This window comes from Leptonychotes weddellii, chromosome X (genome assembly GCF_054177405.1).
Source record: "Leptonychotes weddellii isolate Sample4059 chromosome X, ASM5417740v2, whole genome shotgun sequence".
Lineage (NCBI taxonomy): Eukaryota > Metazoa > Chordata > Mammalia > Carnivora > Phocidae > Leptonychotes > Leptonychotes weddellii.
The window spans coordinates 70,483,104-70,510,406 of NC_138385.1; the positions used below are offsets into that span (position 1 = coordinate 70,483,104).

At 54.0% G+C, this 27,303-nt stretch overlaps 2 protein-coding genes across 3 annotated transcripts in view; both read right to left on the bottom strand.

Moving 5' to 3' along the window:
• Positions 1-2,497: 2,497 nt before the first annotated feature.
• On the bottom strand, positions 2,498-13,584 carry CDK16 (cyclin dependent kinase 16). The gene is given in 18 exon segments (XM_081809366.1): positions 2,498-2,768; positions 2,854-2,931; positions 4,319-4,409; positions 4,583-4,625; positions 4,711-4,816; positions 4,897-4,994; positions 5,103-5,223; positions 5,422-5,545; positions 5,798-5,860; positions 5,953-6,047; positions 6,739-6,853; positions 6,951-7,007; positions 7,104-7,229; positions 7,330-7,463; positions 8,078-8,285; positions 9,482-9,523; positions 9,526-9,565; positions 13,206-13,584. Coding segments are annotated over 18 exon segments (1,632 nt in total). The 5' UTR covers positions 13,259-13,584; the 3' UTR covers positions 2,498-2,730.
• Positions 13,585-16,925: 3,341 nt separating this feature from the next.
• The window catches only part of UBA1 (ubiquitin like modifier activating enzyme 1), a 22,502-nt gene continuing 12,124 nt past the window's right edge, over positions 16,926-27,303 (bottom strand). For both annotated transcript variants that reach the window (XM_081809381.1, XM_081809382.1), the window contains exons 14-26: positions 27,015-27,172; positions 25,173-25,338; positions 24,828-25,024; positions 22,699-22,763; positions 22,261-22,456; positions 21,490-21,564; positions 21,181-21,370; positions 19,538-19,626; positions 19,157-19,249; positions 18,834-19,025; positions 17,568-17,669; positions 17,361-17,461; positions 16,926-17,249 (exon numbers count right to left, since the gene is read on the bottom strand). In XM_081809381.1, coding sequence (XP_081665507.1) covers positions 17,114-17,249; positions 17,361-17,461; positions 17,568-17,669; positions 18,834-19,025; positions 19,157-19,249; positions 19,538-19,626; positions 21,181-21,370; positions 21,490-21,564; positions 22,261-22,456; positions 22,699-22,763; positions 24,828-25,024; positions 25,173-25,338; positions 27,015-27,172 — 1,760 coding nt within the window. In that variant the 3' untranslated portion in view covers positions 16,926-17,113. The remainder of the gene's footprint in view (positions 17,250-17,360; positions 17,462-17,567; positions 17,670-18,833; positions 19,026-19,156; positions 19,250-19,537; positions 19,627-21,180; positions 21,371-21,489; positions 21,565-22,260; positions 22,457-22,698; positions 22,764-24,827; positions 25,025-25,172; positions 25,339-27,014; positions 27,173-27,303) is intronic.

Genomic DNA, 27,303 nt, shown 5'->3' on the forward strand with positions numbered 1-27,303 from the left:
ACTTCCTTACCACCCATCCCCACAAGCAAGACCACAGCTTGCCTTCCCACACCTCTACGCTGGTGCACACAGCTCCCTGGGCCTGGAGGGTCCAAAATACCCTCTCCCTGCACATTTTCAAACCCCACCCATCCACCAGACATCATAATTTACCTCTATTTTCAGTTAACCTCTTCAGAGCAGGGATTGTGTCTTTATTGCTGTTGATTCCAGCCCCTAGCCCAGACCTGGCACAGCTGAGGGGTTACAACTCGGTTGTGTAAACCCTGAGGGAGAAGAGAACAGCCCTTTCACCCCAGGGTCTCTATAATGGCACTGAGTTGGGTCTGGCACATGGGAAGTAGCTGCTCTTCAAGCCCAGCTGAATCTTGTCAGATTCTTGTAATTGTCTCTCCTCATGGCCCCTCTACAAACTCCCCCTCCCCATTTACTGGGTAGCCTGTCCTTCCTACAGTTCAACAAGAGGCCTCCCCTCCCCAGGCCTAGACTGTTTGGTTTCCTCACCTTCCAAAGGCCCACCACTTCCCAGAGCAGTTGTGTGAATTCTAGTCCTTTGAAGTCTGGCCTAGCAATCCTGCCTCCCTTTGCAAGGTCCTCATTTTCCCAGCCTCCCTTGCTGCCAGAGGTGGCCATATCATCTTACTCTAGCCACGGAATGGCACTGGAAGTCTGTTGAGGAGCTTGTGGACGGTTCAGCCCTGTTACAAGGAAGTAAGACAGGAAGGATGTCCTGTTTGTTGCTTGCTTCCCCATCTCTGGGAACATGGCAGCCATCATTCAACCATAAGGCTGCAGGCTGAGATATCACCAAAATGCTTACAGGGGCACAGTGGAATGGTTAGAGGTCCTTGGGCCACCACCATTGGACTTCAGTAACCAGCCTTAGTTAGGCTTATTACCTGCAGTAGCCACTGCATCCTTCTCAGGGTTATCTCACGCATGCCCAGGGTTTCTGTTACTTCCTGGACACCAATAATCCAAACTTCTAGTTCCATCCATCGATGGCCCCACTCCTGAATTTGACCCATTAAAGGATTCCCCTACCTCTCAGTGGTCCAAAATTTAGCCTCTCTCATACTTCCTCTCCAACTGGCCTGCCTCATGGTGTCCAGTTCTGACATGTGGTCATACTGGGCCTCTCCGCCCTACCTCCTGGTTTTATTGGGCCTTCCCAAGTGTCTTGCAAACAAACAGCCCCTCTACAAACACCAGGCCCCACCATCTGGCTTCCTCATACTCTTGGGTGAATCTCTTCTCTCTGCTTGATTCTTAGTTCATCCTCTATTCAGCCTGCCCTACCTGCCTCAACTCAATGTTCCACTGTTGCGTGTGCAACCCCTCAGATGCCTTTCATAGTCATGCCATGTCCCTGGCCCATCTCAGTGCTCTCCTAGATGATGGGGACCAGTTATGAATTCTCCAAGGTCCCAGGACTCACCTTGGATTGAGCCCACCCCCACCCCTGCAGGGACTTGCAATCAGGTTTTTCACTTTAGACTTTTTAATATTTCATACAGCGATTATGGTGCATTCAGGAACCCAACCCCCCAAACCCCACTAGGAGGGCCCCCACCCCAGCCCTCCCAACCCATTTGAGGGACGGGGAGGTAACCACCCATCTGGGACTGACCCCAGAGACTGTCCCTGCCCTGCCTCACCCTCTCCAGGGGTTCAGGGATAACACCTGGGCACAGACCCCCAGGCATCCCTCTGCCCCTGCTTGTGCGCATATACACACTATGGCTCCTTGAAGAGTTGGTCAGTTCCTGGCAGGGCCCTACGCAACAGCACCGAGTGGGACAGGGGCAGGAGGGTTGGGCTAAGGAGACCCTGAGAAGGAAGGAGGCCCCAGCTATGGGACTGCAGGGGGGAAAGAGTGGGGGGCCCCCCACCTCGTCCACCTCCCAGAGAGTCTCCGGTAGTCCCCAGGTCCCCCTGTGGCCGGGGATGGCAGGCGGGGGGTGGGTAGGAAGGCGAATGGTCGAGACATGCTTTCCCTTAGCCGACCCCAGGGTCTGGTGATGGTGAGGGTTCCAAATAGGGGCTGTGTCCCTGCCTTGGAAAGGCTGGGAGCGGGGCTTCATTGCACAAAATACTGTGGGAGGGCCACACGCAGGGGGTGGGGCCCAGCCAGTCTGTATACAGAGATATTGCATTTAAAAAATGAAAATCTCATTTAAAATAATTAAAAAAACAACAATGAAATGAAACAAACAAACAAAAAAAGGCCCACACAACATGAGGCAGGTGGGGCAGGCAGGAAAGCAGGCAGGGGAAGCCTCAGACCCAAGGCATTGCCACATCTTGTCTGAGTCGAGATCCCCAGCCTGGGCTAGCTCCGGACCCCTGGCTGGCCGTGGGGTAGTGGTCCTGGGGGAGGATATGATGGGGAGGGGGGATAGGCCTGGCCTCAGTGTGGGAGGCTGGCACGGCCATGCTGTCCACCGGCAACTACCGAGACAGAGAGAGACAGACAGACAAGACAGACAAACCAGGCGAAGGAGCGATGAGAGCTTTGTTAGCACCCAGCAGACAGGCCAATGGGTGGGCTGACAGGCCAATGGTCAGGTGTTCGGACAGGCAGCGGGGGACATGTGGGCAGGCGAGCATGAGTCAGGCAGGTAGCAGACAGCAAGCGAGGAGGATGCAGTTGCGGGCTGCCCTGTGAGGGGAGTAGCATCCCTCCAGCTGCTGACTGCTGGGGCCTCGGTCTGTGGCTTAGAACTCAGCTTAGAACTCGGTGTCCACCACGCGGAAAGCTGGCCTGCCTGCAGGGGAAAGCAGAACGGATGGCTGTTGGTGGGTAAGCAGGTAGGTGTCTGGGGCAGGGAAGAGGGCGAGGGCCACACCTACCTGAGTCAGGCATTGACGAAGACCGAAGGCTGGCCTCCTTTTGTAGCTGGATCTCCTTTAGTGCAAATATGGAAGTAGCTGTGGATGGAAGAGAGACAGTGGGAAATGACCCACAGAGCCATCCAGGATCACCTCCCACATGGCACCATTGGGGGAATTATAAAAAGTTGCCTTTTGAGAGGCTTGACTTCCACCTATCAAGTAATCCTTACACACAAACCAGCTACAACTAGGGAATACGGACTATTACACGACACCAGGAAATCAGGAATTTTGTCAAGCATGATAACGGTATTGCAACTACCATCTGTTGAGTCTAGGTGATGAATGGTGTTTGGGATTTGATTTAGTTTAATCCAGTGGGGAGAAACAGGAAGTGAGCCAATTTTTTTAAGGTATGATAAGGACATTGTTATTAAAAAATATTTGATTTTTTTTTAAAGATTTTATTTATTTGACAGAGACACACAGCGAGAGAGGGAACACAAGCAGAGGGAGTGGGAGAGGGAGAAGCAGGCTCCCCACGGAGCAGGGAGCCCGATGCAGGGCTCGATCCCAGGACTCTGGGATCATGACCTGAGCCGAAGGCAGACGCTTAACGACTAAGCCACCCATGCGCCCCTAAAAAATATTTTAGAGACACATGCTGAAATTTATAGATGAATGGGATCTCTGGGAGCTGATTCAAAATAACCAGAGGGAGGGGCGCCTGGGTGGCTCAGTCGTTAAGCATCTGCCTTCGGCCCAGGTCATGATCCCAGGATCCTGGGATGGAAGCCCACATCAGGCTCCTTGCTCCACGGGGAGCCTGCTTCTCCCTCTCCCACTCCCCCTGCTCGTGTTCCCTCTCTCACTATGTATCTCTCTGTCAAATAAATAAATAAAATCTTTTTATTTTATGTTATTTTATGTTAAGCAGACGCTTAACAGACTGAGTCACCCAGGCGTCCCTCACATCCTAGTTTTTGACCTGTATGCCAGTTACATGGGTGTGTTTAGTTTGTGAAAATTCATTGTGTTGGTGCGCCTCGGTGGCTCAGATGGTTAAGCGTCTGCCTTCAGCTCAGGTCATGATCCCAGGGGTCCTGGGATCGAGCTCCGCGTCCGGCTCCTGGCTCAGTGAGGAGCCTGCTTCTCCCCCGGCTCATGCTCTATCTCTGTGTCTCAAATGAATAAATAAAATTAAAAAAAAAATTCATTGTGCTGTATACTTACGATCTGTGCATTTCCTATATATTTTATGAGAAAATGTTTACTAAAAAAAGGGAAAACGATGTTGCATCTATTTTTACGTATGTTTGAAAATTCCCATGAAAGGTAAAAAGGAGCCAAAAAGCAAATAATTTTTGTAATAAACACACCACATGTCTCAACAAGGGTGTGGCCCCTTAGAGGTGACAAGCCAGAGCCCTGCACAACCTGCCCAGTGTCCTGTTCCCCACAGCCCCCCACCAACTTCACTCACTGTCAGGAAGTTTGTGGATCCGCTCCCCAAGACTGAGGAAGAATGGATGTTTCATGGCGTCCTCTGCGGAGATCCGATTGCGACCTTCAAACTGAGTGGGGGACAGGTAGGGGGAGGGCAGGGGCGGCGGCGGCGGTGTATTGAACACCTTCAACAAGTAGGCCTCTCTTCCTCCCCACCCCAGACCATACCCCTGGAGCCCATCCATTTCCCCACACCTAGAATCCCCTAACCCCCAAGGTTGGCCCAGGAAGGTGGACTCACTTGCAGCAGCTTGTTGAGGAGATCAGCCCCATCGCTGTCAAGTCTACAGCAAGGACAAGGGGACCTGCTTTAAATTGAGTTTGGGCACTCTGGCCCCTAATACCCACCCACCTACCCACCAGTCTCACCGGGGTGCGTGGCTCAAAAGGGCCTCGGCTCGATACTTGGGGTAGTTGTATGTCTTGAACTCTTCGTTGGACAGAATGCCTGGCCACGTCTCCTCAGTTGGGGTTCCTGGCGGGGAAGAATTACCCTAAGCATCCACAGGGCATCTCTAAATGTCCCCATGGTTCCCAGGGCTCACTCCTCCTCACCCAAGATGCGGAAGATGAAGTGCAGCTGTTCCTCCACTGTGGAGCCTGGGAAGAGGGGCCGGCCCGTGGCCATCTCGTAGAAGATGCAGCCCACACCCCTAGGCAGGGAGAGCACAGTGAACAGGGAGGCAGTTGGCTGGTTGGCCACTGTGACCGAGCCACCCCCTTCACCACACGGCCCCTGCCGTACTTCCACCTGTCCTCACCACATGTCAATCTGGGTCGAGTAGTCCGTGGACCCAAGCAGAATGTCGGGGGGTCGGTACCACAGTGTCACCACCTCGTTGGAGTAGGTCTTCGTTGGGATTGACTTAGCTCGGGCCAGGCCTGGTAGGTTGAGAGAAGGGGCAGCTGGAATTGAGGAGGCCCCAGGCAGTCGGGGGGGGCGGTACAGTTGGGACTGAGAGCATCTTAAGCCAAGCCTGGAGAAGCTGAAGGGGACGGAGATTAGGTGGTCATGAGGAAGGGGGAGTGTAGGAGGGTAAGGCTGGGGCATCACTGAGAACAAGGGGGAGACCAGGGTACCAAAGTCTGCCAGCTTCAGCTCTCCTCTCTCGTTGATGAGCAGGTTTTGGGGCTTGAGGTCTCGGTGTAGCACCTTCTGCCGGTGGCAGTAGGCCAGGCCACGGAGCAGCTGGAACAGGAACAGCTAGGGACCCGGAAGGGCAGGTGGAGGTCAAAGGGTATCCAGCAGCCTGACCCCCAGCGGACACTGCTCCCCACCCCCAAACACAGACACTGAGCCCAGAGCCTTAGCTCACGAAAGCGGACAGGGTCCCAATGCCCTCCAAGGGCTCCCAGCAAAAAAGCCAAACGGGAAAAGTCTGTTTCTGGGAGATGTGTGGGGTGGAGTGGGCGAGTGGGGGCCCCCGGGTGCCCCTGCTTTCTGCCCCACACCCACTTTCACGTTGTGCATGTTGATAACGTTCCCACAGTCATCCAGGTACTGCTTCAGGTCCTTGTCCTGAGGAGAGAAGAGGAAATAGAGGAGTAAAGAGGAGACAGTGGCCATCGCCCCACCTCCCCCCTTCAGGACCCACTGCCACTCAACCTTACCAGGTACTCAAAGACAAGGGTGAGGGACTTCTCCGTGTGGATAATGTCATGTAGCGTGACGATGTTGGCATGTTTGAGGTCCTTGAGCAGGGACACTGCCGGAAGCATGGGAGTGAGATGGGGGAAAAGTCAAGACCCTACCCTCAGGATAGAGGCGAGGACGAGGACCAGACAGAGATGAGCCCGGGGTTTCTTTCTTTCCCTGTGTACTCTGGGGTGGTGGCTCACAGCCACTGGCTCGATCCCACGCAATGCCAGGAAGGTGTGTCCCTATGTTCCAGATGTGGAAACTAAGGCTCAGAGAAGAGTATGGAGCAAGAACCTGGGATTGCAGCTCCAGGTTTATGTGACATTAGATTTTCACAACCTGTTTTTGATTTCTGGAAAGGGGTTTTGTTTCAACCCTCAGTACAGAGGCCTGCAGCTTCGTGTGAAATTGAGTTTGTGCATATATATAATTTCTATGCAATTCAAATTCATTCCGTGTGATAGTCTGCCTAGAAATCGTCGTGTCAAGGAAACTGGTGAGCACTTTCGTGGGTTCTCTCAGAACCAAAGCAAGCACCCTGCTTTCTAATTCCTTGGTCTCTCCTCCAAACAGGAACAGATTCCTGGTTACCTTGATTATCATCTAGAGGTTTGCACAATGGTCACTTTCTTATGAAGCTCAGAGTGTCAGAAGGAAAGTCTCAAAACCCCCAGTCTCTCTTCTCACTATGGGCCATGTACGTATGTACCATGGGGAGAGGCCGCGAAGCCTGCGACAGCCTTCCTGGGTGTTTATACCTTCCCGGATGGCGGTGCAGGGTGCCCCCTCTTCGTGTTCCAGTCTGATCTCCTTGAGTGCCACAAGGTTGTCCGTGAGCTTGCTTTTGCCTTTGTAGACGGTGGCATAGGTACCCTGGGGTGTGAGGAAGAGTGAGAGGAAAGGAGCTGGAGGCTGCACGAAGTTCTCATGGACTCCCATCCCCACCATAGGCCTCATGATTGTCTCTCACCTCACCCAGCTTGTCCAGCTTGATGTAGGTCTCCAGTTTCCCAAAGCCAATCTCAGACTGTGGGGTAAAGGGGCAGATTGAAGCAGGCTCCTGGGAGGGGACTGGGGAGGAGAGAAGTGGGGGGAGGAGAGAACAGAAACAGAAGACGCTCACCAGGCTGACACGGCGGAGGCGGCGGCTGAGGGGCTTGTCGAAGATGGGGCTATTGAGGGTCAGCTTCTCAAGGTAGCCCTCAGGCAGCCGGATGTCGGCTGGTAGTGACAGGCGCTTGTTGATGTCCTAGCGGGCAAGATAGGTGGGAAACAGGACCATGAGCTCCACCTCCCTGGGTTTAACCCTCTTTTCTAGCCCCACCACCAGCCAGACAGGGGTTAAGCACCTCAGTGGAGATCTTGCGTGGGGGATGGTTGCGCATGCGCACCCTCACTGGCGACTGCACCTCATCCGAGGACGTGGCTGAAGCCTGGTCACTTTCCCCATCAGACCCCATCTTCAAGTCCTCATGTACAATCTCTGGTGGTGAGGACGGGGGAGGGGGGGAGGAGGGCAGACCAGTTGAGGTCTGGAGCCCCAGGAACCCCCTCCCCAGCATAACACATTCCTTCATCACACACGTCCATACAAGCAAGCCCCCAGAGCAGCCTGGAGTCCCTCAGAGAGAGGGTGGCAAGGCCCAAAGAGGTTCAGACAAGTCGGGACGGGTTGAATAGGGGTGGAGGGGCAATAGTCACCTAGTGGAGCACCCCATTCCAGGGGTGAGCTGAGACTGGTGCTGGCCCAGGGCCAGGAGGCACACAGCGGCAGAGTAGCCAAAGGCCCTGGGAAGGCGGGCCCAGGGCAGGCAGGCACCCGTAGGCCTGAGGGGGCCATAGCAGAGTGCAGGAGAAGGGCAAAGGAAGGTTGGGGCAGCTATAGCAGGCAGGGCACTCTTCCTCCCCCGAGGCCCGGGCACAAAGCCAAGGAAAGGGACACAGATGGACAGATAGAGAGAAGGTGTTGAGAGGATGGCAGGGAAGGGGGAGAAAATGGAGAAAGGAAAACGGAAATAAAACAAGTCTAAAGGGAGCTCGGCTGGGAGGCAGCACCTTGGGGACCAGTCTCGGGGCAGGAGTGGTCAGTGGACCTACCTGGTGCAGAGCTGAGGGGGCCCCGTCCAGAGCGAGGTTCCCCAGGAGCGGCACGAGTGGGTACCTCTCCAAGGTCACTGCCACCGCCACCCCCACTCTCATCCAGGCCTATCTGCTCAGGGGCACCATTGGTCTTGTCCACACCTCGGCCCCCTCGGAGTGTCATTGACAGCTGCCGCTTGATCTTCTTCATCCGATCCATGGCGACCTGAGCAGGGGGGAATAGATGGGAATGGGTCCCACGTTAGCACTTGCCTGACCACCACGGGCCCCCTAAAGCCCAAGACAACTTAGTGAGGTACACTGACATGAACTTGTGTCAGTGCCCACCCAACCACTGTGGAGGCCTGAACCATTCGGGATTCCCGGAAACCTGGCATAGATGGGGACCCTTGTCAGTGCCTGCCCACCTCCAGCCAGCCCCGGGGGACCCTGCTCCTAAGTAGCGCACCTGGGTGTTGAGGCCTGGGTGGCTGGCCGAGGGCAAGGGCCCAACTGGTGGACTGTTGGCCTCTGTGGGGGCAGCCTCACTGTGGGAACAAAGGCCTCCACAGCAGGTATTCTCAGGTGCAGCAGTGGTGATGGGCCCAGCTGTGGGTGGGGCGAGCGGCTCGCCCAGGACCAAGGGGCCATCAATACGGCCCTGGGCTCGCCCATAGAATGGCATATTCCGCCGGCACCAGCCCCACATCACCCCCAACTGCCGAGGCAGAATGCTCCCCACAACCACAAGGACCCGCCTGCCTTCCCCAGCAACCACTGTCACGGTGATTAAGTGGACTACCCCACTGGTCTACTCAAGTGAGGGGTGTACAGAGAGGGGAGTCCTACCCAGACCCAACCACTGGGTAGGTTCCAGGGGGGGAGGGATCTCAATAGACACCAGCTGTCCTGAGGGTCGCTGGAAAGTTTCAATCAGGCTGGGACCCTATGGGTCCCACTCAGATTTTTATAAGCCAGGCCTAGCCTCATTTCTCCTCTACTTGAGAGGGCACATCTCCCTTACCACCCCAAATAAATGTCCCAGTCCTCAAGGGTGGCCCACTAGGTCTCACCCTATTCACCCCTATTATCTCTCTGGCCTCACCTCCCCCTCAACCATTGCTAGTTGTTTTGCAACCACACCCAGCAGTCCCACCTTAGGGCCTTTGCACTGGCAGTTCCTGGTACATGAAATACCCTTCCCTCAGATTTCAAAATAGCTCACTCCCTCACCCCCTTCGGACCCTTGCTCAAATACCACCTTTTTCATGGATAACCCTCCACAAATAAACCTATTTAAAATCTCAACCACACTGAGCTCCCCCTCACTTTGCCAAATTATCCCCCCAGCACTTATCACCTCCTCAGAAATGATACCATCTACTTATTGGTTTCTATATTCTTAACTGTCTGTCTCCTCACCGCCATAACTAGAAGATCAGCTCCGCCAGGGTAGATTTCTGTCTGTTTAGGTCACGGCTATATCCTGAGGACCTGGAACAGTGACTGACACAGAGTAGACGCTCAAAAAGTGCTTACGGCAGAAATTAATGAATCAGGGGGCTGAGGGCCTAAGACCAATCTCTACCAGGATGGGCATGGTAAGTTTGCTACCCGTGAACAACTCCAGAAAACGTGGCCCAGGGACACTAGCGTCGGCAGGAAGATGACCTAGATGGGGCTGCTGGAGGGAACAGGGCCACCAAAAGGCTTAGGCTGGCCTTCTTCTGCTTCCTCCTGGGCTCCAGGCCAGCAAGGAGGGGGAAAGACCTGGCCTAGGAACCATCTGGACTCACAGCAGGGCCCAAGATGGCCCTGGGCCCAAGGGAAGTGGAGCTAGATAGGAGGTGGGAGGATGAGGCTGGGGCTGGATTCGAGGAGAGAAGTGGGTCATCTGTTACCTTGACATCAGGTGCTTACCCCACTGGTCCCTACACCCTGCTTCCACTTGCCTGGCCTCACCACCCCCAGGAGGAGCACAGGGGCCAGCCTAGCGGAAAGACCCCAGTAAAGAGGATGAGGTCCATTCAGAGAACCTAGGATAACAAAAAAAATCCTGACCCAGTAGGCCGTACACTGGACCTGAAGCTGAAGAAGGAGAAGCATGGCCAGCCCCAAAGGCAGTCTTGCATCCATGGTACGAATACCCAGCCGGCTTTGCCTGTTGTGGCAGGGAATGGGGCATCTGGGGGGACAGTAAGTAGGGCCGGATGGAAGATGAGGAGGGAGCCAGAGGAGTCAGGGTCCATGACCTCTAACTGGAAACTCCAAGGGCTGGACATGTTCCAGAGTTCAGTTTTTTTGGGATTTTAGGAAGACAGGATACAAAATCTGTATATCACGCAACATTCCCAGCAGGGGTGCCCTGGGCAGACCTTTGTGAACAGAGACACTTGAACATTAATATACAGTAAAACTTTTAAATATTATTATTTCCATTTTCTGAGCTTTTTAGATTTCAGAATAGTGAAGGAAGGAGCAAGAAACTGGATACACAACTCCACTCAAAAAAAGGACATTTGTCCTTCCTGACCCCCGAGGACATACACCCTTCCTCAAAATACTCTCACACCCAAGGGCACTCATCACCTCACACCACACTGTCCACTGAGAACACAGTCATCACACTCTAGTCAACATAGTCACCACACAACTCCCACCAAGAACACACCATCCTCATCCTTTCCAGTCCCCCATAAGCACACACTGGCCCCTCAAGAAGGCCTCTCTGCACTTTAACTATCAGCACCTGCAATTTCCCCATTTATTTCTAACCCCCATCAGCATAGGAAGCCCCAACAGAGCAGAGAACTCTGTTTGCATAGGCTCAGGCCCCTCTAAGTTAACGCTCACCGCCCAAGGCTCCCCGCCACATTCTTGGGCGCCTCCTAGGCCCAGCTGCCTGTTAGCTTCTCCAAAGCACTCACCCCCATTAACACACTGTTCCCCGTGCATAATTCTGACCCCTATTAACATGCACTTGGGACCCTCTACAGCTGACCCAAATTAGCACTCACTGGACCTTCACACTGCCCTGAATCTCATTAACACAAAGTGAAACTTGCCAATCCCTGACCTGACTGTTTTTGCCCACACTCAGACCCCTCGACAGCTATAACCATCATTAAACCCATATTCTGGTCCTCTCACTACCCTGTCCCCACCACCTCCCATCAGCACAAGCTGGACCTTCACTTCACCCTGACCTCTATTAGCACACACTGGGCCTCTCCACAGTGCCTCCCCATTAGCACACCCTGAACCCTTACTCAGCCCCATTCCCCAGGGACACACAAACACAGTGTTCTATAATGGCCTGACCCTCATTAGCGCACATAGGTCTTCATTCAGCCTGGAGCCCCATTAGCACACACTTCAGCCCTCCATGGTTCTAAATCCACTTTATCACACCTAGACCTTCACATATTCCTGTCCTTTATTTCTCTTTGCTTCAACTCCTCCACACCTATAATGCCTGTTGGTTCACATCTGAATCCCTTCACAACCCCCATCCTCCTTACTGCACCCCCTGGAACCTCAATACACCCCGGTCCCCCGGGGACACAAGCACACACTGTCTTCACAATGTTCTGACGCTCACTAGCATTTTCCAGACCCCATACTGCTCTGACTCTTCCCCCAATGGCACACATTTAAGCACCTCCAAGGCTCTAAACCCATATCAACGGTCACTAAAATTTCACATATAACTGTCCCTGATCGCATCCTGGAGTCTCACATCCCCTGTCCTCATGGACATGGACATGGACACACACACACACACACACACACACACTGACCTCACACCATCTTGATCCTTAATATACTGAATCTCTTACAGTGCTAAGACATTTCCCTCACCACTGTGCCCTCCCACCGCACATATATTCATAACTTCTGGTACCCAGTAGCACAGGCTCAGGTCTTCCACCACTCTGTCCCCATTAGCATATCCTGGGCCTCACACTACCCAGACCTTTATTAACACACGCACGTACCCTCTACAGCTATGACCCCCATTAGCACACACTCAACATTCGAGTTCTTCCACTACCCTGACCTCCATGAGCACTCTCCAGACCCCCGCACGCTGCAGTCCCTCATGGGCAAATACACAGTATTAACACCATCCTGACGCTCATTACCACACACACAGGGCTTCAGAGCCCTGATCCTATTAGCATACCTTCTGCTATCTCTACCACCTTATCCCCCATTAACACACACGGGGTCTCTCCACACCTTTAACCCCGTTTGCATACCTCAGCATTCCTCTGACATGCTCTCCCCTATCACACACCGTCGGGGCCCTTCACTGCCCCCCCCCCCATTAGCACACGCTGGGCCTCAAGCCCTACACAGCGGTAAGACTTATTATCACATGCTCCGACCCCTCCACAGCTCAGGCCATTAGCAAACCTCGAGCCTTTCACCACCCACTTCCACATCCTCTGGTCCTTTGATCACCCTGCTTCCCATTAGCACCCACAGGACTACCCATCCCCAGTTCCCAGACCGGGCCCAGGGCGGGGCCAAGGTCAGGAAGGCCCCGAATGACCCCCGCCCCGGTGCACTCTGGGAAATTCGCTGGGGGAGGGGGCACATGCCAGCGGTGCAGCCCAGACCCCTGGGCACCGCCCGGGGTCTGGGTTGGTTCTGCAAGAGGAAGGGCAGCCCCCACCCCACGTCTCGGGGACGCGCTCACCGGCGGGGGCGCACGAGCAACCTCAGCGCCGCGGGGCCGGCGCGGCGGCGCCTGGGGCGGCGGCCCGGGGCGAGGCCGCGCGACCTCCTTCTCCTCCTGTTCGCCGCAGGCGCCCGTCCCAGTAGTCTTCGGCCATGGCTGCTGGGCCCGGGCCGCCGCCGGCTGAGGAGGAGGAGGCGGCGGCGGCGGCGGTGGTTGAGGCGGAGGCGGCGTCCCGCTCAGCCGGCCATGAGCTTGGCCGCTGCGGGCGATGCCCCCGGGCTCGCTGGCGCCCGCTCGAATCCGAGAGCTCACGGCGGCTCGCGGCTCAGAGCCGACTGCTTGCGGAGACGCGGCGGATCCCAGGGCCGAACACCCAACGGCCCAACCGCCGCGCGCGCCGCGCTCCGCGCATGCGCACGCACGCGCCGAAAAGGCTGAAGTGGGAAGGAGGGGACTTACCTCGGACTGCATGTGCCAAAAGACCCGTCCGCTGCGGGAGGGGGCGCGGCCATTGCGCGCCCACCGGGGAATGTGGCGCCAGCCCTGGAACGGCGCCAGGGGGAAATGTAGAGGTTGCTTAGTACTCAGTTCCGATCTTGTTAGAAGTTTGCTAGCGCCGAAGTGGGCAGCAGCCAGTAACCAGCGTGCCGGTCACCACTCGGTCCCCCTACTTGGTCTCACTTGGTACATCCCCATGGTGGCGAACGGGACTTTTGCAAGGAGGAAAAAGACAGATGAAGCAGTCAGTCTGAGTCCCTTGAGGTGCCTCAGAAGGCAGGAAATTTAAAGGTTCGCGAGAAGATGACTTTTCTAGGAGAGGCGGCCTGGAGAATCATTGGCCTTTACCACCTTAGATAGGACAGAGTCTAGCCCCGCCCAGCTCCCCCCCCCACCTCCGCTAGCTCATTCCCACTGTGAACGTGTGCGGCCCGCCCTTTGAGGTTGTCGCCCAGCCAATCGGATTTGCCCCCTGGGGTGAGGCAGAGCAAGAATGAAGGGCGTGGCTGAGCTGAAGAGGCGTGATTTCACGGCCCCGTACCACGCCTCTGCCAGATTTTCATTGGCTTTCGGCGCCAGGGGCGGGCACTTCTTTTTGTTCTGAGCGCCTCTCTCACTATAGGCCGACTATTCCGCAAGATTATTGGTCAAAGAAGCGTTCAATCGTCTTTCGTCCCGCCTCTAACCCCTCCCATTCCCCCCGCCCCGCAGCAAGACTCATGGGGTGGAGCCTAGGCTGAGAAAAGAAAGGCGGACCTTTAGAGGGGAGGGTGCGTTACTGCGCATGCTTGGGACTTTAGGTCGGAAGGAGACCTCTTTACCGCCTCACGCGAGCATTTGCGTATGCATCCTGAATTGGGTTTTCTCGCCTGCCGCCTCTCAGCTCCCTCTTGCCTGACAGGGCCCCGCCGTGGTTCTCCCCAGGTCTGCGGTTTTCTATTGTATTTATTGCGCGCCTGTTGTGTGTCAAGCACTGCCAGCACACCTAAGCCCTCACTCCTCTATGCCTGGAAAACTCTACACAATATCAACAAGCCCAGCTCAAATGGCGGCAGCTTTTGGCAGGCCTTCTGGGACATCTTTACACTGCACCCCAGTCCAAAGCCAGCTTCCCCGCCTCTTCTGGGCTTCCTTTTATGGCAGCCTTGATCACACCGGTTAGAGTTTTCAGTAAGGTTCATACTAGGGAGGACTACCAGAGCATGATGGGAGTGGAAATACTTGATGAAGACAGAAGTCCACCGCGGGCTAGACCATCAGGTCCATCACTTCTCTGACCTCATTCTCATTTCCTACCCTTCTTCCTCTCACTCTACTCCAGACGTATTTGTTCCCTTCAAGCTGTTTCTGAATAAAGCAGGCACAATCCAGCCTCAGGGACTTTGCACTCGCTGGTCCCTTGGCCAGGAATATTCTTCTAGATACCCACATGCTTCATCCCTTCACTTCTTCCAAGTCCTTGCTTCAATGTCACCTTCATGAAGCCTTCCCTGAATGCCCTATTTAAAAATGCCTACCTGCACCCCCATCATTTGAGACCCCCAGACCTGGCCCTACAGACCTTTTGAATGACACGGGTCAACTTCTTACAATTTACTTGTGTTTGTCTATTCTGGGTCTCACCCTAGCAGAACATAAGCCCACCCCCCACAACACACCCACAGGCCTCAAGGAAGGGATTTTTTTGTTTTGTTTTTGGATCCATTGCTGTCTCCAATGCCTAGAATAGTGCCTGGTCCATAGTAAGCCCTCAACAAATGTTATGGCAAATGTTTGATGGCAAATAGCTCTAGGTCAAGACAAGAGACAACCGTGTACACACTTTCCTTTGTGCTTGCCTGCCCGGTGCAGGGGGCTCAGTGAAGTGACCCAAACCCTGCCCACTGAACTCTGGTCTTCTATCTTGTTGGTGTTACAATGGTAGCCAAACAGGACAGAAAATGGCACATGTGGGAGAACTAAGATACAACCAGGATTCCAGGGTTCCTGCTGAAGCTGTTCTTGATAAAGAAGTGTTTCGGGTGTGAATGAGGTAGGAAGGTGATCCAGGAGCTGGGGTGGTGAACAAAGGGACAAAAGTGTCTGGAGAATCAAGAGCTATAACGGGGGAGATAGTGGACAAGGAGCTGGGATAGTAGAGAAAGGGGGCAGAAGACGTTTGTGTTCGGGGCGCCTGGGTGACTCAGTCGTTAAGCGTCTGCCTTCGGCTCAGGTCATGATCCCAGGGTCCTGGGATCGAGCCCCGCAGCACTGGGCTCCCTGCTCAGCGGGAAGCCTGCTTCTCCCTCTCCCACTCCCCCTGCTTGTGTTCCTTCTCTTGCTGTGTCTCTGTCAAATAAATAAATAAAATCTTTAAAAAAAAAAAAAGTTTGTGTTCAAGTCTCAGATGGTAGCAACAGTGGACAAAGGTGTGGAGTGTTTGGGGGTACCCTTGAGCAGCAATGGGAAAGTATCTCTGGAGGGAAAACCTCTCCACTTGACCTAAGCAGTTAGCATCACCACTAAATAGATGCTAGAGGTAAAGCACTTCAGTCCCCAATGTCCTGGAGAGGAATAAAAAGGAAGTATGGAAGGATGAGGTCACCCAAGCAGAGTAGGCCAAGGAAAAAAATAATCACGAGAGGGAAGCGGACAAGGGCATACACTGTGCCTGGGGTCTGGAGCTGGCCCAGGAGGCAGCAGATGTGGGGGCAGGCTGTGATGAGTGTCAGGCCAGGTTCAGGGATAGGTTGTGCTATTCCCAGTACCCAGGTTTGAATGAAGGAATGAGGGGTCTGTTTCCAAGTGGGAGAAAAGTTGGGCTTCTGGCTGGGTGAGGGAGAGATATGAGTGGCATCCCCAGGCATCAGGTGGCCAGTCTGATTGGTGCTTTCAACTGTCTGGAGTGTTCCGTCAAGACCAAGGACAAGCATAGGCAGCTCTGCAGTCCTGCGGGGGCGGGGGGGGGGTTGCTGTGCTGAGCCTGCTCTAACTAATCAACAACCCACAGCTGGCTCTCTTCTCAAAGGTAGGAGGCCTCGGGACAAGCAGACCAGGCCTGAGGGGGAGCAGGGTGGAGTGGGAAAGGGGCTTTTCCTCCACAGATGTTCTCAGCCAAATATTTTCATTAAAAACTGCAAAGTCTGCATAGTTACGGACATTCCTCAGTCCAACAGAGTTGTTTAGGCACCCCCTGCAGCTGGGAAGTTGAACAAGGGCACCACAGGAATCACTGATGGTAAAGACTTGTCCAGGGGCTCAGTGCTTTAAGCCAGATGGGAAGGCATCTGTCCCCCCACCGGCCAGGACATAAGCCATGCTGACCAAGCCCCGGCTGACGGGTCGCAGTTAGCTTTCTTCTTCACAGAAGGAACAAGGTTAGAGAAGTTACACGACTTGCTCAAACACAATTACTACCTCTCAAAATGAACATGGCAGGGAGTTAGGAGTAGGTGGAGCCGGACAAGGTGGAATTTGAATCCAGCTCAAATATAGTCACACGGACCCAGGTACCTGTGTCCTGTGCCTCCATCTCCTCTCTTCCCAAGCGGGGAGGGTGGGAGGAAGAAGTGGCAATTCCCACCTTTTCTCTGCCCAGGCAACTGGCACAGCTAGGGTGGGGCTGAACCCTCTGGGCTACCACTTGAACCGACAGCTCCGGAAGTCCCTCCCTTCCCTGGAAGTACCAGGGCGTGCCACATCTGGGTTAATAATTCTTTATTAGGATTCAGGTTCCAAACAAGGTAGAAAGCAGCGGCAAGAGGGGTGCGGGGCGGGGGGTGAGGAGGGAACACCAGGCGTGGCTAGCTGGGCCACTGCCAGAGGCCCGATGGGAGCCCTGGGCTGGAGGGGGGCGGGGCTGGGGCCAGCCTACTGCGCGTGCACGGGGGTCAGCGGATGGTGTATCGTACATAGGGGACCTCAACATCCTCGCCGCTCTCGTCGTTGCAGCACAGCTCAAGCACCAGCGCCCGCACATGGCGGCCCAGCTTTCGCTTCGACACACGGCTCACGATCTCGGTCATCCTGGGGGGCAGGGGAGCAGAGGCTCAGGGAGGCAGAGATGAAGGGCAGTGAATGGGGGGTAGACCAGCTGCAAGTGGAGGCCCTCCGCCACCCTCCGCCCCCCCAACTCACGGCTGATCCAACCGTTCCTTGAGCTTGGCGGCTGGCATGAAGAAGGAGTAGAGCATGGACACACCCTGGGACAGCATGGTGATCTCCAACTTATGCTCTGTCTGGAGGAGGGGGGAGGGGGACAGCAGCGTCATGGGGGTGGACGGCCCAGCGAGCCTCGCCCGCACACTGCCCGCAGGTGGGATGAGAGGGAGGGAGGGGTCTCACCTTAAAGTAGTCCAGGAACTGTTTGAGTGTCATCTCCTCGCCGTTAGGCTGCAGCCCCTGGACCTCAAAGCGATCCCACAACGTCCACTCCTGGTTATAGTACTGCGGGACAAGGAACAGCGCTGATGGGCTGGGGGCCACCAAAGGGTCCGGCCCCGTCAGTCCTGGCCTCGCCCGCCCACCACGTTAGCTCAGGCTAACATGCTAAGTCAGCTTGCAAGCCTCTTTTATCAAAAACATGTGGCTTCCGTCGCACCTTGAGCACTGACACCCTTCAGTGACCGATGACCGACATGGCCTAGTCACTGGGATCCTGTTCTGTTCTCATCTCCTACCCACCCTCATCCTCTCTCTCACTCTGCTCTAGTGACTTACTCTTCCTCAAACATGCCAGGCATGCTCCTACCTCAGAACCCTTGGAGAGACTCATCCCTCTGCCTGGAATGCTCTCCCCTACCAGGAGCCTGCGTGGTCTGCTTCCTCCCCTCCTCCAAGTCTGGGCTCACAGGTCATCTTTTCAGCAGGGCCTTTCCTGAGCATCCCACACTTAAAGGCCCCAACCCAAGCCCTTGCCATCTGGTACTCAAGTCCTCCTTACCCTGCGCTCTTTTTTGGAGATTCTAAAATAATTTATCATGTTATTTATAGAATCTATTGCACAGGGGCGCCTGGGTGGCTCAGTTGCTTAAAGGACTGCCTTTGGCTCAGGTCATGATCCTGGAGTCCCAGGATCGAGTCCCGCATCGGGCTCCCTGCTCAGGGGGGAGTCTGCTTCTCCCTCTGACCCTCCCCCGTCTCATGTGCTCTCTCATTCTCTCTCAAATAAATAAATAAAATCTTAAAAATAACTAAAAAAAAAAAAAAAGAATCTATTGTACAAATACAATCCTAGCACCTACAAGAGTATCTGGCACACAGGTGCTCAGTAAATATTTGAAGCGAATTAATGAATGAAGCAAGTAAAAGTATTTACCATAATAAGCACCCAATAAATGTTGGTTGCTATTATTATGTTATTAATAATCTCTTAGAATACAATTAAAAGATCCCATCTTTTCTGAGGGCTTCCACAGGCAGGTTCAGACCAGTGCTTAGCACAGAACAGGGTCAGAGAATAAATGAATAATGTGTGCACAAAGGGAGTAAGTAGGTGCATGCTGACAGAAACCCTCACCTGGTGACAGGCTATGAAAGCAAACTAAAGCAAGCTGCTCTACAGAGAAACATCCCACTCACAAACCCAGCGGCCCTGATGCAGGCCCTTACCTGGTGACGGGGTGCGGCAAGGGGTTCAGAGAAGGCAAAGAAGGGCAGGGCCAAGTTGAGGAAACCATTCTTGTAGGAGTCAAGCTGTCGGTGCCCATGCACCACTTTATACAACTCCAGACACACAAGGCCAACCACAGCTGCTGTGGTCGTGGCAATGGCGGGGATGATCTTCCCTGCAATCAGCTTGCTCTGTGAGGCAGGAAGGATCAAGACACGTGGTAGTTAAGGTAGAAGAGGCTCAGAGCCTACACAGAATGAATGGAACGTGGAAAACTCAAGCCTGGGGGGTGAGGGTGGAATCAGGTCCAGACTCCCCTCACCTTGTGCCGGTCTGCAGGGGGAATGTCATAGTTCTCTGCCCGGAGGTTGGATGCAGCCACAATGAAATCCATATGGAAATTGCTGTCATCATCCTTTTATGAGTGGGGGAGGGAGAAGGGGAAGGGCGGGGAGATGATGAGAGGATCAGAGTCGGAGGAGGAAAAGGATTCCTGGCCCCTGGGGACACAAGTATCCTCCACTGCAATTACCTGCAGGGTTCTCTCAGATCACAAAGGCATGGTTGGGAACATCTATACGTTCAGGGCCATGTGGCAGGCCCATGATCCAATCCCTGTTAAAGGCCTGCGGCTGCCTCCAAATCCCCATTGACCCGTTCTGTCTAGCCATCCCCTTGCCTGCCCAGGGACCCGACCCAGCACCTTCTCAAAGTCGATGGGATACATCTTGAATCCAGGGAGCTTTTCTGGACTGGGCAGTGTGGCCTTGAGCTCCTCGAGACGGCTATCATCTGCAGGGAAAAAGAGACACCACTGACCCTTTAGATCCCAGGCCAATGTCTGAGGTGGAAACGGGGGCGGGGGTGGGGGCAGGGAGGGCAAAAGATGTTCAGGTAGAGAAGACTTGAAAAGGAAAGTTATCCTGGGAGACAGGAGGCGCAAGGCGGAGAGGCAGAGCAGGACAAGAGAGCACAAACCTGAAAGAGACAGAAAGGGGGCAGGTATGTGGAGAGAGAGCTCTCCAGAGACCCTAAGGAAGACATCAGGAGGAAGTGAACATGGACAGATCCAGAGATCTGGATGGGAGATCTGCAGATCCTGGGGAGAATGTTACAGAAAGAGGTGGGGTGACATGGAGAATATGGGGGAGGGGGTGCGACAGGGGTATGAAAAAATATACAGAGGGGATACTGGGGGGAACATGCAGACGTGGAGATAGAGAAAAGATACGGGGAGGGAAAAGAAGATATGAAGAGGAGAGAATGGGGGCATGAGACGTGTAAGTGTTATGTATCCCATACACACTTTATACGTATCATTTATATACATTTTACGTATACCTTACGTACATTACATAGATCTCAGTGTTCAGTTACGCAGCTATATGCATGTATGTACATATGTACGTAAGGAGAAAAATGGAGAAAATATAGGGACGAAGTGAAGGCAGATGTGGAAGGAGAGATGGGAAGAAACATACAGCGAGTAACATGAGGGGGTAGAGATTTGGGAAGGGAGATGGGGAGACGACGGGGGAGATAACAGCAGAAGGGAGAAGACCGATGGAGAGGAAGATGGGGAGCATGGAAGATAATGCAGGGAGAGCCACATAGCTGCAGATGCTGTATCTAGTCTACGGACAGGGAGAGGTACGGAGCGGAAGATAGATAAATCCACAGACTGGGCGTCAGAAAACTACAGCACTGAGCCCACGTCAGCCCACCACCTGCTGTATCAATAAAATTGTACTGGAAAACAGCCACACGCGTTCATTTACACATTGTATATGGCTGCTTTTGTGCTTCAACTGCAACAGGTGATTAGCCGCAGACACTCTATGGCCTGCAAAGCCTGGGAGTCACTATTTGGCCCCTCACCTAATATGCAGCATGAGCTGGAAGGAAGAGATGGAGAGAGATGGGGAGTTGGAGGGGAGAGACATGGAGAGGAAGATAAGGAGGGAGCTCTGGGGAAAGATTTATGGAGGGCAATATTAGGGTGAAGAAGCATACAGAGGAACACAGGGGCCAGATGTCAAGGCACAGAGACCACTGGTGGAGATCATACCCCCAAAGAAACATAAAAAAAGAAACAGAAGTTCTTTTTTCCAAGGCAAATACACACAGAAGACCAGAGTGTGGGGAGAAGGAGCGAGGGAGACAATTTGCCCCAACCGAACAACCTTCTTCACACTTTAGGAGAAGGGAGACTCAAAGGAAGGTGTGGGGAAGTCTCAGGCCTGGGGCAGCAGAGCAGAGCCAGGGGCAGAGAACAGGTGGGGAGGCTGGCCTGGGCAGGGGACAAGGGGGGTGGTAACTCCTGGCCGACTGGCCAAACACCCTCACCAACTGAGGCATTGGCGCTCTGCAGCTCCTGGTCAGAGACGTGGATCTTGACGCCAGACTTGGGAGTAAACTCGGGGACCTGCACAGACCGTAGGAGTGTGGCCACAGCAGCTCGGTCCTGAGAGCCTGTCAGCCCATAGGTCTGGGCAAACAGGTTGGCGGCAGCCATCACGTAGTCCAGATGCAGGGGCTGGGGGAAGGCAGGGCCCAGGAGGGTGAGGACATCGGCTCTCGCCTGATGTGTCTCAGCCTCCTTCCCTCCCACCTACCCTCCACCTGACCCAAGGAGACCCCAGGGAAGAGACTTACATTGTTGACATCAAAGGTGAGCGGGTGTGGACAGCGTTTGGGCCCAGACCAGAATGGAGCTCCCGAGCTCGTGAGCTAAAGGAGGAGAGAGATTTTTGAGGGGCAGGACTTGAGAGCTCTCTAACAAGCCTAACTCCTGGCTGGGCACACACAGGGCCCTGGAGTCAGTCATGAAAGACCCAGACTGTAGGGTCCTGTAGATGGAAGTTCCGGTGCCAGGCTGAACCAGGGACCTCACTGAGCGAACAACTACCAATTCCTGGGCACTCGCTTTGTGCAAGGTATGCAGCCATTTCACAAACTCTTACAGACTGCCAGGCACTGTACTAACTTACTATTAGTAAGTACCAATAAATCCTCACAAAACTCCCGTGAGGTAGATTACCGCCATGTCTACTTCACACGTGAGAAGACTGAAGTGCAGAGGAAGTCATGTGACTTGCCCAAGTGCAAATGGAGCTGGGAAGCGAAGCCATGTGGATTCTTGCGCTCTGGACTACAAAATTTCTCCCCCATAATCTGTTCGGCCCTGGGAGTCTAGCAGGGCTCAGGGCACGCCACAGGCAAAGGAAAGAGAAATGTAAGTCTCTTGCTCAAAGGCAAGGCAACGGGAAAAACGGGTCAGGCTTAACCCGTCTTCTGAGAGCCCCATGCCCTGGGGTACCTGCCACAGCCAGACTCCTGGCCGGGAAGAGCATGTGGGGAGCCCACAGCAGGTTCCTGTGCCGGGAAGACGCACTGCGCCAAGCGGCCATGGCCGGCGGGCATTACCTGGTCGGGAGGGAAGTTATGCAGCAGCTGCCGGATGTTGTTAGAGTACTGGGTGTGCCAGTGGTGGCAGGCCCAGCTCACGCAGTCGGCCCAGGTCTGTGGCCGCTGCAGCACCAGGCTGCGCTGCACGGCCTCCAGCACCTCCAGGGGTTGGGTGCCTGCCAGCCGCAGGGTCCGCTCCACAAACTTGGGGTCTCTATCAGGAATTGGAGGGGGTCAGAGGGGCAGGATTACACAGTGGCCCTAGGAGTGGGCTCCAGGGCCACCCCCACTTTCTCCATGGAAAGCTAGTCCTGACCCCCGGCGATATGAGGCCTGAGCCTTCACTTGACTCATCTGCAAAGTGTGCCTAGTGCTGGGTGTCACTGGTGAGGAAAGCAGGCAGGATGCCTTGGCGGGCAGGCAGGGGATGGGCTGAAGGGGCATCTGGATACTTACGTGAGGTACTGGTTCACGTTTTCCGCCGGCTGCTTGAAGAGGCCCTCAAACTCATCCCGAGCCCACTGCAAGACAGAGCAGATGGACGACATGGAGGGACGACTGACAACTGGGGATTTGTCATTAGAGAGACCATCAGGGAATGCATCCAATTAGAACACCACTGCTTTGAGAAAAGGGAAGCCCTCTGCCACTGTTCCCCAACCTTCCCCACTCCCCCACCCTCCGGCGCCTCAATTTAAAAACCAATGAACTAAGGGCGCCCGGGTGGCTCAGTCGTTAAGCATCTGCCTTCATTCAGCTCATGATCCCAGGGTCCTGGGATCGAGCCCCACATCGGGCTCCCTGCTCGGCGGGAGGCCTGCTTCTCCCTCTCCCACTCCCCTGCTGGTGTTCCCTTTCTCTCTGTCTCTCTCTCTCTGTCAAATAAATAAATGAAATCTTTAAAAAACAAAAAACAAAAAACAAAAAACCCCAATGAACTTGATCTGGGCGGTGGTTACACTAGTGTATGTGTGAAAAAAAAAAAAAAAAAGATTCTTAAGGATCTGTGTCCCTTACTAGAGATGTTATATCGCGATTAAAAAAAATTTAGTTATATTTTACCATAATTTAAAAAAAGAAAAAAAAAATTCAGACTCAAACCAAAAACGATTGCCATACAGGCCCTGGCGCTGAGCAGCAAACAAGACAGACGCTCTGCACTCTGAAAATTCCCAAGGACAGTAAATGCATTCACTGGTGAGGGAGTTTGGAGGAGAGCGCATCTATCCCCAGCTCTCCTACCTAGTATCCAGTTTGGGGACTTCAGAAACACACGGCAACATTTACCTTCACACCCTCCTTTCTAAAACAGATACCGTAACAATAAGGACTCTGCAGTGGGGTTGCAAAGAAAAAACGAGCAACTACGTATCTACTGAAACGTTCCTAAACCGGCCCCAGATACACAGCAAATGCCAAGTGCTTTCTGAACCGTGAGGCCAACACTGCTATCAGCCCCATTTCACAGAGGAGGAATCAGGCACGGAGCGCTGGAGTCTGAAGTCACACATGGCCCAGTGAGAGCGCAGTGGGGACACAAATATGAACAGGCCCACTCTGGAACTCCAGGCAGAAGGGAGAGTGGCCGAGGAAACCGGTTTTTCCCTATTTGGTTCTCACCCCCACACTCCTAACTAAACATTCTGAGCAGTTTGTTCCTGAAGACAACAGGGTCATTCTCATAGCACAAGAGTTCTCCTCGGGCCGCGCTCAGGTTCTGGTTCGTGGCCCTGGGGCCAGCTGCCTAGGTGCGTTCACTCTGTAAGAAGTCAGCCTGATGACAGGCGCACTGGGCCGTATGCTGTATGCACACGCATCACACAAACAGAACTGTCCTGAGAAACTAGCTGTCGAAGCCATTTTGAGCAAGAGCTGTGCACACCTGAAGAGGAACTAAGCACTAAAGACCTAAATAACTGCAGGAGGTAATAAGAAATCACCATTAATTTTGTTCAGCATGAAAGTAGGGTCTTGGTTAGACAGCAGCAGTTCTTACCTGGGAGCGATTTCCCCCCCCACCCCCCACCCAGGAAGGGAGCGGGTATTTGGCAACGTCTGGAGACATTCTGAGTTGCTGCAACTGCCATCTAGTGAGCAGAAGCCAGGGATGCTAAGCACTGGACCGTGCAGAGGACGCCAGCCCCCACCGACAAAGAAGTATCTGGCCCCAAATGTCAATAATGCCAAGGTCGAGAGACCCTGTTATGCAGAGCTCACTTCCCTCGCGGAAGCGTATTAGATTAAGGAGGTGTTATGATACCCATGATACGTTTCGGCACTAAGAAGGAAAAATACAGCAATCTAAGAAGAAAATGTGTCAAAACATTAACAACTATTAAATCTAGGTGAGAAATGATATTTGAGTATTCATCATACCATTCTTTGTATTTCTCTACATGTTGAAAACTTCTCAAAATAAAACAAAATGAATGAATCACTCTAGAAACCCAGGCTGTTGGATGGGAAGCGAGGGAGGAAGGTTTCAAGAGAAAGCACATCCTGAGCTTTAGGCTTGTGACACCTGAGGGGGCCTAGTGGCCAAGAAGGTGCCTGCCCCCACCCCTCTCCCCCCCACAGCTGATCACCTGCAGGGTGTGCTCAATGGCGTTGGGGAAGTTCTTCAGAGTGCAGATGGGGATGGACTTCTCAGGCGGATCCTGGCTAGAGCTGTAGGACTCTGTCAGGAAGGGGATCACCACCTGCACATTGCCCTTGGTGCCCAGTGTGCCGGACTCCAGCAGCGGCTTACGGTAGTACACACAGCGGCGGTCCATGTACATGCCTATTGGGGGGGTGGGGGGTGGGCAGATCGTGTGTATGTCAGGAATGTCAATAGAGAACATAAAAACAGACACCCCTAATACATACACACACGCGTGCGTGCGCACACCACCTTTGCCCGTGACCTCCTCGCCCGCCTCCAAACTCACGGGCATCCACATTGTCGAGGGCATTGGCCACACCATCCAGGTTTTGGAAGAAATCGTCATCATAGATGCGCTCCGTGTCAGGGCCCACACGGTTCTGGTGGCTTGTCACTCGGATGTGCGGATTCATCTGACGCACAGCTGCAGCGGCCGTGTCCGACTTTAACTTCTAGGGGGATGAGGGCGGGATGGGAACATGGGGCTCAGCTCTTCACGCATTCACCCAACAAACTTCTATAGCGCATCCTCCTAAACATGGATTTACTTAATGCCCGGGAAGAACCAGGTTCTGAGTTCAGAAGGCTCCCCAATTTAGCAGGAGACAGTGTTCGACAGCGCCACATGGCCAGGGCTGGGACAGAGGTGGCAGGGGCTCAAGGAAAGGAAGCAGTGAACAAATGCAGATCAGAGGCAAGAGGCCAGCCACTCTGTTTCTATGCCTACCCAACATTTACTGTTCTTTCAGATAACAGCACCCAGAGCTGGGATCCATCCTCTCAAATGAAACGATCTTTTCAAAGGCCAGGTCAGGTCATGTCCCCCCTCTGCTCAAAACCCTCCCCTGGCTCCCCCTCTCCACAGAGGGGAAAAGGAGTTGGCCCCCACTTCCCCTAGCTCATCTTCTACCCCTCTCCCCACCATCAGGATCCTGGCCTGGAGCGCTCTGAACCCAGAAAACGGGGGCTCTACTCCTTTCCAACCTCCAGGTCTGCAGAACCGAGCCCTTCCCTAACCACTATAACCAAAACTGCCAACCCATCTTCCGGGGGTGCCCGACTTCCCTTTGCTTGCTTTTGTTGCTTCCTTTGCGCGGCACTTATCAGCATTAACTCCAAACCTCACCCTTACACTGTGTTGCTTGCTTATGGTCTGCCCTCCCCACTCCAGAAGCTTTCTTTCCTCGCTGTATCCCAAGTGCCGAGAGAAGTGCCTAGGCCAGTGGCTACCTGGTTACTGAGTCAATGAATGGCGAGGGGAACAGATCCTGGGAAGGCACACATGGCCCTGTCACCCACGGAAGGCTTCACAGCTCGAGCCATGTACGGCCCGGGGTCCATCCGGCAGGGAAGAGTGAACCTAGCACAAATGTCCTCCTAGGGAAGGCCTGCTGGCAAGGCCGGCCCTTGGTTGGCACCTGGGAACCTGGATTTCGGGAGGGTTCGCACCATGCCTTACCTGGTAAGGGTGGCTCCCTGTGCCTAGACTGCTTATGCAAAATACGGATTCTGCAGAATTCCTGCTTTCCTTCTGGGAGGCTGGAATTTGGGTATGTGCCCAGCAGAGGGTGCCTACGTGACGAGCCCATAGTAAAAGCCCTGGGCACTGAGTCTCTAATGAGCTTCCCTGGTTGGCAACATTTCACATGTGTTGTCACAACTCGCTACTGGGGGAGTTAAGTGCATCCTGTGTGACTCCGGGGGAAAGGAGTCTTGGAAGCTCATGCCTGGTCTCCCCCAGGCTTCGCCCCAGGCGCCTTTTCCCTTTGCTGATTGTGCTCTGCATCGTTTTGCTGGAAGAAATCATAGCCGTGAATACGGCTATGAGCTGAGCCCTGTGAGTCCTCCTAGTCAATCATCGAACTTTGGGGTGGTTTGGGGAACCCCCAACACACTGTCCCAACCAGCACTGATAAGAGGTCAAGGAAAAAAAAAAAAGTGAGATGAAAAATGGCAGATTCAACGCAAGGATACTCAAGAAACGTTTCCTGAATGAGGCAGAGAAGCTGAGACAAAGAGCTGAAGGAAAAAGGTGGAAAGGCCTCCCTCCTTTCCAGAAAGAATGGAAACAAAAGACAGGAGGAAAGCCAGAGGACAAAATCCCACCCCCTCTCCCCATCCCACTCACCGTGACGTCCCAGGGCCGGAACAGAAACTGCCGGTTCAGATTTGACTTCTCAATAGTGTCCATATCTGTGACAACAATTTCTCCGCCCTCCCCACAGCCCAGCCCGATCATGGCGAAGTTCTTGAGCAGCTCACAGCCAATGGCTCCTGCACCCACCTAGGAGGCAGCCGAGAAGAGAGACAGAGGCTGGTTGGGGTAACACAGGTGAGTGTGACGGTACGCACTATTCCTCACTCCCCCCGAAGACAGCAGGGGAGGCGAAGTGAGGCTAGTGCCACATCCTCAAGTC